Raw genomic sequence first — 11,674 nt, forward strand, 5'->3', positions numbered from 1 at the left:
TCTGCCTCTCTGCCAATAGCATGAAGTTTTAGGAACTTCCCCAGTCTCATACCCGTTTGGCAAAGCTGCCGTCTTTTGCGAGGGCTTGTTGCTGGGAGGGAGATGGGTCAGTGGGAAGCTGACCTGAAAACTGTCTCAGTGTCTCCCTAATGTTCTCAGGATGGATGTCTGTGCGTATTGGAAAAATGGACTGGCTGATGTAGTCCAGTATTTTTATGGAGCCAGTAACTCAGTGTACCCTGACAGACCTTGGGGGGATCGTTCTTACATGTTTCTTCCAACTCTAAAATTCTAGAACTCTGAGCTTCCAGGAGGAGCAGAGGTACCGTGAGGGACCAAGTAGAGTGTATATGCGCATAAACAGGGAGGAGTCTGGAGGCGCGATTTGACCATGGGTCCTGGGGTGATTCCCATGCAGAGATGGTGGACCGCTATGTGAAACCTTTATTAAGTAATCCTAAATGTCAGAAAAGGCCAGCAGCGAAGGTGATATTTAGTGATCTGGTCTGCCTTCTGAGAAGTGACACGTTCCGTGTCACAAAATTTTAGTCTTCTGGGGACTGTGCAGAATTTGTCTAGTTAACTGTACATTTAAGGTGTACAGTTTGATGAATTTCATCCAGTGTACAGACCCATGTAACCATCACCGTAGTCGAAATACAGAACATTTTGTCATGCCAAAGCTTGCTTTGTGATGGGTACTTTTAAGACTCAGTCTGTTTTTCAGTAACAGGTTTAAAAATAATTGGGCTTTTCCCCGTCTGGGCAGGCGTTGTCTGTTTATTTGTAGTTTGAGACCACTTTTGAATTTACCTTTAAGGATTAATGCTTGGTGGACTTGCGTCTGTGAGTGGCTGCAGTGTATGTTGCATGTGTTTTGGGGAGTTTGAAGGGGGTTACAATGCACGTGGGTGACGGGGTCCTCTTTAATTTCCCCATGTGAGTCAGATGGCAGCTGGGTCAGGGCCCTGGGTGCATCCCTGCCATTGTCCTGGTTTCTGTTGTTACTCTCTCCCTTCTGCCTTCTAGGCCGTTGGCATCCACTGTGAATGATAAGCTGGAGCTGCAGGAGTGTCTGGAGCACGGCAGAATAGCCAAGGTTAGCCCCAGCGTCAAAGCCCTCTGCTGGGGGTGAGGAGAAGGGCAGGATGAGCTGGGGCAGCACCAGGGCTGTGTCCCGCCTGCAGAGGATGCAACTGAGGGGGCTGTGCATGCAGTTGGCCAGAGCGGGAGGGTCCGGGAGAAAGCCTGGAGGGCACGGGGAGAGGTCAGGAATCCTTGCTGCCTGCAGCCCTTCCGTGCTGAGCTCGCCTGCTGGCCCTGTGGGAGGCAGACACTAAGACGTCTTTGCCAAGGTCCCTGCGTCTCCTACGGCTTTTGAATGATTGAGCCAGGACCTATTGCACGAGCCTTCAGAGCAGAGCTTCTCCTGTGATGTGGAAGCTCCGTTTCTCTCTGGAGAAACCTCCTGGGACTGCTGGCACCCCAGGGGTATCTTTGCGCCCCTGAGTAATTTGACATCCTTTTGCCTGTAAGTCACTACCCCTGGGAAAAAACAATTCTTAGGAGACTTACAAAGGACAGTGGCTCAAGCTGCTGTCCGTCAAGCCCTTGGCCAGTGGGATTGGACTGAGGATGGCCGGGTGACCTCAGTGTAGGAAGAAGAGCAGGGCAGTGGGGTCTGCGGAGCTGACCCCGGCTCCTGGATGGACCACGCCTTGTCACCTTTGGATGCACCAGTCCTTGGCAGGTGCCTGGCAGGAGCAGATGAGCACTCATTTCTCTTTTCCTCTCCTCGTCTTCTAGTTCAGCAAAGTGAGGACCATTACTACTAGGTCGAACTCCATAAAGCAGGGCAAAGACCAGCATTTCCCCGTCTTCATGAATGAGAAAGAGGACATCTTATGGTGCACTGAAATGGAAAGGTACCCACTCATGCTGGTGTCGGGCAGGAGGGCGTGGGAGGGATCTCTGCCTCTGCACCAGGCTCGGATCCCCTGCAGATACCCAGTGAGCAGTGGTTTTTCCCAAGCATTTCCCAACATGGCAGATTCCTGGGGGAGGACTCCTGTGCGTTGTAAGGCTGGTTTAAAGTAAGGGGCGTCTAGGAATCAACCCCCGATGCCTCGGCTCCCAGCCGTCCTTCTGAACTCCAAGGAAGCGCTGCAGCTGCAGGAGCTTCCCTGCTTCACACTTGCTGATGTTATGTGCTTTGCAAACCCGGACAGTGTGGGACCAGGTGGGCCTTACAGCCTCAGCACCCTGCTTTGGTACAGATTGGACTTGGGCTAGATTCCTCATTCTTGGGGTAACCGCCATTTAGCCAGACAGAAAGACCATTTACACAAACAACCAGAGCAAGCAGGAACTCCTGACATCAGGCAAGAGTTTGGCGCCCTTGCAGAGTCTTCCGTTCTCTGTGGGGGAAGATACCAGGGATGTATTTTTATTACGTACAGAGTTGAGATACCCACTGTGGGTCTCAGTTTCAGGTGGAGCATGTCCTGGAGGTGTTTCTCACAAATACTGACTCTGTTTCTACTGTGTGGGAAATCTCTCTGCAGTGATCATCTTAACATACCTTCAGACCCACAGAGAGTAGCCGGGCGCCTGAGTCTCGAACGGGTTATTAAGGACACAGAATTGCCCAGGCTGGCGCTGACTCCTGCCCTCTCTGCCTTCTCTCCCCAGGGTGTTTGGCTTCCCTGTCCACTATACCGACGTCTCCAACATGAGCCGCTTGGCGAGGCAGAGACTGCTGGGCCGGTCGTGGAGCGTGCCTGTCATCCGCCACCTCTTCGCTCCGCTGAAGGAATATTTTGCTTGTGTGTAAGGGACGTGAGGGCAAACCGAGGTAGTGACACAAGGTTAAACAAACAAACAAAAAACACAAAACACAACAAAATACCAAGAACGTGAGGATGGAGAGAAGTATCAGCACCCAGAAGAGGAAAAGGAATTTAAAACAAAAAAAAAACCCCACAGAGGCAGAAATACCGGAAGGCTTTGCCTTGTAAAAAGGGTTGGACATCATCTCCTGATTTTTCAATGTTAATCTTCAGTCCTATTTAAAAACAAAACCAAGCTCCCTCCCCACCCTCCCACCCCCTTTTTTTCGGTCAAACCTTTTGTTTTCTACTCTTTTCAGAGGGGTTTTCTGTTTGTTTGGGTTTTTGTTTCTTGCTGTGACTGAAACAAGAGGGTTTATTGCAGCAAAAAAAAAAATCAGTAACAAAAAATAGTAACATACCTTGCAGAGGAAAGATGGGAGAGAAGGAAAGAAGGAAATTCTATAGAAATCTATATATTGGGGTTTTTTTGTTTTTTTGTTTTTTTTGTTTTTTTACTATATACCTTTTTTTTTTGTTGTTGTCTCTAGCCTGATCAGATAGGAGCACAAGCAGAGGACAGAAAATAGACACTCAGGCGGCAGAGTTCCCTCCCAGCCACTGAGCTGTCTTGCCAGCACCATTCCTGGTCATGCAAAACACAACCCAACTAGCAGCAGAGAGACGAGAACACCACACAAGACCCTTTTATACAGTATTCAGGTGCCTACCACACAGGAAACCTTGAAGAAAATCAGTTTCTAGAAGCCGCTGTTACCTCTTGTTTACAGTTTATATATATATGATAGATATGAGATATATATATAAAAGGTACTGTTAACTACTGTACAACCCGACTTCATAATGGTGCTTTACAACAGCGAGATGAGTAAAAACATCAGCTTCCACGTTGCCTTATGTGCAAAGGGTTTTAACCAAGGATGGAGAAAGGGAGACAGCTTGGAGGTGAACCGTTACCGTGGTGGGGTTTTTTTATTTCCCCTTGGTGTTTAACAAGGTGAAGGAGGAGAATTTGGGAACAGCATTCTCCCGTTTCTCCCTGCCAAAAAAGGGGGTGAAATTCAGTGGTCGGGACCGTGGAAAGCTGAGAGTGGGATCCATCCAGGCTCATGAGATAACCTTTTGATTTTTTTTGAAAAGGAGACTCCCTCGGCAAGATGGCAGGATGAGGGGTCTTCATTCCCAATTTCTCACATTAGCCGATTCGAGGGCTCCTTGCGGTGGGGTCAGAAAAAATCCAGAGTGCGGGCAAGTGACAGTTCAGACCCCACCTGGAGCAAATAAAAAAACATACAAAACGTACTGGTGCTTTCCTGTCTAAGTCGCTTTTTGTGTGTTCTTTTATGAGGCCCCCACCATCCACCCTCTGTGCACAAGGCGGCTTCCGGCCCCTGGAATGTGATGTTTTTGGTCATCTCCAAAGGCTGCAGTTTTATACTGGGAGGCTGATGACACCTTTTGTTATAATTATTCTTATGGTTCTGGTTATAATTATGTTTGTTTTCAGATTTTCTTTAAGAAAACAAAAACCCAACCCCCCCTTCCCTTTAGGTTTCAAACCAAGGTGCGGGGAGCAGGGTGCTTCTAAGTTAGTGGTGGCCCTGGTGCCCTGGCTCCCCACCCCTCGGGCCAGGTGGGCCACCGGGCGCTGCGACAGCTGGGCGTCGGCCAGGGGGTCCCCGAGGCCGGCCTTCCGGGCGCGTCCCTCTTCTCTTCTGCTTCCCTCCTCTCAAGTCACGTGTGTCAGGGCTGGAGGGAGGACCAGGCATCTCTCTCCTCGCGTGTGTGATTGGAGTGGTGTGTATTTCTTTTCTAGTACTTGGTCTGATGATAGCTGTGCTCTTACCTCGAGTCAGCAGCACCTGGAGCCCCAAGTGCCCGACACTTGGTTCCGCTTCCCGGCGAGGCAGGCAGCCCGGTGTTGGCTGTAGGCAGGGACGGCATGTGTGGCTCCAGGGTGAGGGCCCAACGGGCAGATGCCTGCCTGGGTAGATGGGGTGTAGATAATGTGGCATATAGAGATATATATTTTATAATGGGAGGGGGGAATGGCACCTCCTGGGACTGGCAGGGCTGGGAGGTGTGCTGTCAAGCACACGGTCCCACGTTCGCATCCCTAGAAAGATAGGGCCTACGGTGATAGGCGCTATATAAATACATAGATAGGGTCATGTATAAGAAATATTATGTAGTGGGGAGCGGGGGAAGGAGGCTCAGAATGCTGAGTCTCGGGCCCCACTGCAGACAGGCCCCACACCAGTCAGTCAATCCCACACGCACACACAGGAACATGTTTCTATACCGATGCGTAACGAACGCGCGTGCACGCACACGCGCACACACAGACACGCGTGTGCGCACACACACACAGACGCGCGCGCACGCACACACACACACACACACACACACACACACACACACAAAACCAGGGAGCTCCCAGCGCTCTTCTCCCCAGGATTCAGGACTTTGCAGAGTCGGCCCTGCAGCTCTTTACCTCTGTTGCCCTGATTGCAGGTAGACTGTCAATCCCAGAAGTTGCTAGGTGCTGAAGGCAGGAAAAGGAGGAGGTTTTCTTTTAGCAGGTGCTCTCCTCTAGCAGGTAGCGTTCTATCTCTTTTGCCCCTGGTGATGTCAAAAGACTCTTCTGTTAGCAACCTGTGACACTGACCTGCAACCCTAGGCACCAGTCCAGTCAGCCCTCAGCTCCCCCTACCTATTCTGCCCCGACCAAAACGAAACTGACGTCCAGGGCTGTCTTGGCCAGGGGGCTTCCATTGGGAAAAAATGGGACAGTGAACCTCATCTTTTGAATAAAGCAAATTAGTAATTGGTGACAAAACTAAACCAGGCTTTGAATCCCGTGCTCATTGCTCAGGAGTAAGCTCACAGCTGGTGGCCGCGGTCTCCCACTCCTTTTAGCGGAGCTTAGTCCCGCACCCCAGGCTACTCATTTCCTTGTCAGATTGGTTTTTAAGGTGATACCCAGTTGCTTCCTGCCAGCTCTGTGCCGTGATGCCAGGTGGTGATGGTGGGCTCCCACGGGGCTGGAGCAGCTGTGGGGGAACCCCTCGGCCCTTCCCCCGTTGGAGTCTGTACCGAACTGTGGTGCTCACCCCACCCCCTCCAGCCAGGCTCCATCTTCCCGGCCCAGAGCCCACCAGCACTGCTCCGGAGGGCTGGGGGAGGAGGGCTGCCGCAGGCAGTCCAAGGTGCTCCCTCCCCTGGCGGCCAACGCTAAGGTCTTCCCAGCCCCAGTGTCAGGGCAGAGTCTCTTCCTCTGCAGACAGACTTCCTGGCTCTCCGAGGCCTTTTGTCCACTGCTTGTGCAGGAGTTTGCTTTTCCCAGTGGCCCAAGCTCCAGCCAGGGGCTTGGTGTGGGGAAGAAACTTGGTAGCCAAGGATGTGGCGAGCCTGAGGGGTCAGCGTGGGCCGGCCAGCTTGCTTGCTGTGGCTGATGACCTGTTTCGCGCAGTCTGGCAACCTGACTAGGCCCCAGAAGGGGCCGGGTGCACCCTCGCAGGGATGAGAGTTAACGATCACCAGCTTTTCTTCCAGCCACACCCGTGGGCTTGGTCCCACAGTAGAACTTGGTAGGGGGCAGGGGACCCTGGGATGTGCCAACTTGGCCACACCACGGTGCTGCCCACAGTTGACTCCCGACTCTGGGGGTGCTCCTGGGGACAGGGACCAGGTCACCTTCTAAAGGGGAGCTGTGCTTGGACAGGCTGAGGTGAGGTCGCGCGGGGATGCAGGTGGGGGATCGTGGCACTTGCCGTGCGTGAGGCTCAGGGTAGAGGCAGTGCAGCGGGAGAAACCAAGAAGGCCTAGGGAAAATTCTGGAGTATGTTCCCAGTGGGGTGTTCTTTTTGAAGAGCAGGCCAATTTACAAATTCCTGGAAATGAGGGTTTCTAGGGACTGAGGATGATGCCCCCCTACTTGCTGCAGGTGCCAGAGGGACCTGTGCCTCTTGCCGGGGTAGGTAGCTGGGGCTTGGCGGGGCGCAGGGCCCTGGGTCGCCTGCCCGAGGAGGAAGCTCGTCTCCAGCCAGCGCCGCTGAGCCCCGTGGGCCTCAGGCTGGCTGGTGCTGCCTGCCTTTCCCGGGAGCCGACCGAGGAGCACCGGACCCGTGGGGTCTTGCAGTCAGTGATGGCAACCCAGGTGTGCCACTGTCTGTTTTTCTTTCTAGACCCCAGAACCTTCCTGCTATTGAACATTCTAGAAAGCAAACTTCCCAAAAGAGCACGCAGGACCACTTTGCTTTTGAGACGGGCCTGGGAGTGGTCGGCTGGCGAAGATGCCTGTGGGTTTTTGGTGAGTCGCTAGAGTGCAGATTGGGACAGGCAGACCCAGCAGGTAGAAAGGCTGGTGGTGGACACTGAACCGGTCTAATGAGGGCCGGCTCCCCTTACTTCACGCGTAGCTGGCAATTCTGGGGAAGCCTGAATTGATGGGACGGGAATTAGATGGGAATAGCCCACCGTCTCCAGCACAGGAAGGTCTGTAACAGGAGCAAGGGAAGGACTGTTTCAGCAGAGCCATCTGGGGAATGTTCTTAGTCTTCATCTCTCTGATGACGTTGGTATATACATAAAGTGGATCTTGGAGGTGGTTTTGAATTCCTGTCGCTGTTCTGCTTGGGGCAGAGAGGCTGTGGCACTGGTATTTTTCACAGGTGTCGTTTTCAGGAAACTTGCAGGGTTGGGGCCGTGGGTCCTGCCTCGCACTGTGATCTGATGAGGGCTGGTCGTTGCCTGTGGTCAGGGTAGCAGCAGAGCCAAGATGCTGGTGAGAACTGGGTTTCTAGCCAGGCCCTGTTTTGATCCCAGGAGATGAGGAATCTGAATTTGTCATCGGGCGTGGTCTAGTCTGGACCCTCCCAGCGCTTGTGATTAGAGATGACACTGGAGTTGTCCTGCCCTCTTTTCCTCCACCTCTGGAGGAATGGCGTGGAGCTGGAATGGCTCTCCCGGCCATTCCTTGCTGAGGCAGGGATTAACCACAAGTGTTTGGAGGATCTAAGAGGAAAGAGAATCGATTTATATCAAGGATGGACTCCACTGTTCTAGCAGAAGCTCTCGAATCTTTACGTTTTGGTAAAGGAAGGCTGGGGTCTTTAGGAAGCGAGGTAGCCCCTCTTGCACCGGTGTGTTCCAGAGACCCGGCTGAGTGGGCCTTTGGTTGTTTATCGCTGATCCTTAGCAGTGGAGTCTGGGGAGAGGGAGAAACAAGCAGGTCAGAAGCAGTGAGGACAAGGATGGAAGGTCCTTTGCTAGTCGTGACTGGCTGAACTGCCCGAACGGAGGCCCGCAGATTCCTGTAACTCCAGTAACTGGAAAACTCCCCCCAGGGGCATGGGAGGGCGACTTTCTCAACCTCCAGTCTCACGGCCTCCAGCCCTGGGCCTGAGGACATGAGCAGGGATCCGAAAGCATCACCTGAGTCCCATTTCACTTCACAGACTGATTTGGTTGCACAGCCCTAGAATCCAACCAACCACAAAAATGCCGAAATTCCTTAGAATACGCAGAGGGAGGAGGTGACTCAACAAGGTGCTAAAACATTTTATTAAAAATATATATTGTTAAATTAAGTCTGCTGTCTGGACAATGACTGTTTGTTTTGTTTTCTTGTAGTGGAGTTTAAAAGAGACTATTATTTTACTCTGATATATTATTATTAAAAAGGCATTTTAACTTTGTACTTGAAAACTAAATGAGCGATTTCATGTGTTTTAGCTGAGGCATTGAAGTAGCGGGTGCTTACTTATTTGTGGGAAATCATGTATTCATACTGAAGAATAAACTCCGTAGCTGATTTGGTAATAACTTTTACTGTTACAGACGATTTCGCTTTGACCCCGGCGGGAGAGCACTTTTACTGCACATTCCACGCAGCTAAATGCAGGACTTAACTCCCCAGACCCTTCTCTTCCCAGCCCTCTTTCCTTTCTCTTCAGTTCCTCTTCTGACTCTTTGTTGTTGTTGTTTTTTTTTCTCCCTGGTTCCAGCATCCTTTCACCACTGTATTTTTTTTAGGGTTGCTTCTCTATTTATTGACAATAATAATGTACATTTCACAGTCTGGTTCTGGGACATCGGGGAGGGGCAAGTGTGAAAGGGCCCTGCACGGGTCCCCACCCCCATGCCCTGGTGTTCTGTTGTATCTCTGTGTAAGTGATGCTCGTGACATAGCTGTTATGAAATAATTATAAAGAGGTCAGTGCGTACAGCAGATGTAGAAAGTCTGTCAGTTCCGCCTTCATCACTTTTTTTTTTTTTTTTTTTTTTTTTTTTTTTGTGCCCAGAAGAATATAATAAAGCTCCTTTCTAATGTACTTGTGCTGGAGAACACTTGAATAAATGGACTGTTTTTGTGCAAAAAAGAAAAACGGAAAAAGCACCGTAATAATGTCCTTTTGTCTTGCGTCTCCTTTCCCCTGACATGACTGTTGGCAACCTTCTTCAGAGGGGTTAAGTGCCCAAACCGGGAGGTCCTAGCATTGGGTCTAGACAGTGCAGTTCCTCCCTTTAAAACATCACCTGCATGAACATTCAATAGGGACTGTAAACTGGGTGCAAAAAAGGGTGGTTTGGTTGACTGGAAGCTCAAAGATAAGTTAGAGTGAGGCAAGGTTGCAGGAAGAGCAGATTCTGTCCAAGGCTGAGCTATAGAAATTTTCAGACTAGAGCCGGGAGAGGAGTGGGCCTTGTGCCTGTGTCAGACAAGCTGGAGGGCTTTGGTTATGGGCACCGTTGCTCTCTGTGTGGGGTTTCTCCAAAACACAAGGGCATCCAGAGGAGAGCAGCCGGGTGGTGGACAGTCTAGACTGTGCAAGGGACCCTGGGAGACACAGGTGTTTGGCCCCAAAAAAGGGAGAATTTAGAGAAGGGTGTAGACAATGACAGGGAGAGCCCAAGGGGCTGGGATGATTCTGGGCAGTTCCACGTGGCAGGCGGAAGTGGGGCCAGTCGGCCGAAGTCGGTCTATTTCAGCTCAGCATAAGAAGATCCTTTTTCACTACTGGCCAGCAGTACAAGGGCCGCCCTGAGTACAGTGAAGCCCTGGTCAGTTAAGAGGCGCTGGACAGCCACTGGGGCTCCTGCTGACCTTCCTTGAGACCCCAAGTCTGGGTTCTTCTGGCTGACCCACCCCTCCTCAGCACTATCTTGCAAGTGGACGGTGCCTTGCGGTTGGAAGAGCCCGTTCACACATGATGTCCCCTTTGTCCTCGTGACTCTTTGCCTGGCAGTTACTAGTTCCCTGTTGTCCCATCTAAGAGACTGATCTGAACACATAGAAGAACTGGGCTTTTCCCATCACATCTCCTCTCTAAGACCCCTGGCATTCCATGCTGCAGTTCCATTTCCTAAGTGCCAAGCAGATCCCGCCAATGATTTCTTCTCTTCAGGGAGGGTTATTCAAGGTTTCTTTCCTACAGCAGATTTCGGGGGAGGTTTAGGACTGCACCACTTTGCTGGCAGCTTTGAAAGAAATTATAAGGGGGAAATTTGAGAAAAAGGGGAAAATAACAGGCTTTTTTTTCATGGGCACTTTTTATTTTCTTTACAAAATTGTAAATGTATAACTGTTATCCTACTTTTTTCTCAATATTTTTCAATGTTGATGTAGAATTCTTTTTTAAAAAATGGCTGCATGGCATTTTCTTGTTGGATGTTTGTTTCTATATATATGCATTTTATTTTAGCTATAAATAGAGCTGCAATAAATATCTTTATGTGTTGGCTTTTCCCCCCTATATTTTGTATTTTTTTCGTTAAGATAACATTACCAGAAATGAGACTTACTGGGGCAAAGTAGATGAACATTTTGGTTGGCTCCTGACATATTTGCCGGATTTCCTCCCAAAGGTCAGCCAACAGTGTATCTTCAGCTCTGAGACTCTCAGTTCAGAAAGAAACAAATGTAGTCTTTAGTTTGACCAATTCAGAAATGTGTTAATCTCAGTGGGAAAGTAAAGACTCAAGACACTTTGTGTGTGTGAGAAGCTAAAAATCTGTAGCGAGAAGCCAGAGGTGGAAGCAACACTATTTGGTCACTAAGTTTTGAAAATTAGCTCACCTGGAGTGCCGGCCTGGAGGCAGCATGGTGGAGGGTGGAATTCGGACTGAATCCCTGAGACTCTAGCTCCAGGCCTAAGGAGAAATGGGAGGGTGTCTTTGGTGCCCTCTGGCTCTGAAAGCCAAGGCTGAGCAGCCCAGTGTCATCAGAGCTGAGGGTGGGAGGTCTGGCTAGAGCTTATGGGAGGGAGCTGCTGGGGCCATTTCATTAATAAAAACCATCCTGTGAAGTTCCTGGGTTTAAATGAGGTGTCACTTGATGGTTGAGGGGTTGGGAAAGACAGGGAAGGGTCAGGGCTGGGCAGGAGTCAAGATAGATGGGGAGTGACAGGGTCGACTGCCCAGGTGGGTCTGCCCCGGGCGGGGAGGAGATGCCACACACCACCAGGCCCAGGCTGGCTGGTTCAAGAGAACCTTCCCTGGGCTCACCAAGTTTGACTCAGTGGATCTGGAGTGGAATAGAGGAAGGAGGGAGAGAAGAGGCTGCCTGGGGGCGCTGGCTGGTTGGGGGAGCCAAAGCCATAAGTAGCAGGGCCAGAGGTGTAGGCGCGGGCACTGGGTGTAATTCCTGGGGGATGTGGGTGTTGGAGGAGGGGCTGCAGTGAGGGGAAGAAGGTGTATGTTGGAGATGGGGACGCGGGGAAGTCACGTGCAAGGGGCACGGGGCTCCCCTTGGACAGTCTCCTGGCATCAGCCCAAAGCTCCCTTTCTCTTAAGTTCCAACACACTTTAAAAGGCCATGGCCC

General features: G+C 51.0%; 1 protein-coding gene across 3 annotated transcripts in view; it reads left to right on the forward strand.

Annotated features, from left to right (window-relative positions):
• DNMT3A (DNA methyltransferase 3 alpha) overlaps positions 1-4,151 on the forward strand; it is a 100,059-nt gene extending 95,908 nt beyond the window's left edge. For all 3 annotated transcript variants that reach the window (XM_007191261.3, XM_057557931.1, XM_057557932.1), the window contains 3 exons: positions 1,030-1,099; positions 1,807-1,925; positions 2,692-4,151. In XM_007191261.3, the coding sequence (XP_007191323.2) occupies positions 1,030-1,099; positions 1,807-1,925; positions 2,692-2,833 (331 nt within the window). In that variant the 3' untranslated portion in view covers positions 2,834-4,151. The remainder of the gene's footprint in view (positions 1-1,029; positions 1,100-1,806; positions 1,926-2,691) is intronic.
• The last annotated feature ends 7,523 nt before the right edge of the window (positions 4,152-11,674 follow it).

This window comes from Balaenoptera acutorostrata, chromosome 12 (assembly GCF_949987535.1).
Source record: "Balaenoptera acutorostrata chromosome 12, mBalAcu1.1, whole genome shotgun sequence".
In the NCBI taxonomy this organism is placed as follows: domain Eukaryota; kingdom Metazoa; phylum Chordata; class Mammalia; order Artiodactyla; family Balaenopteridae; genus Balaenoptera; species Balaenoptera acutorostrata.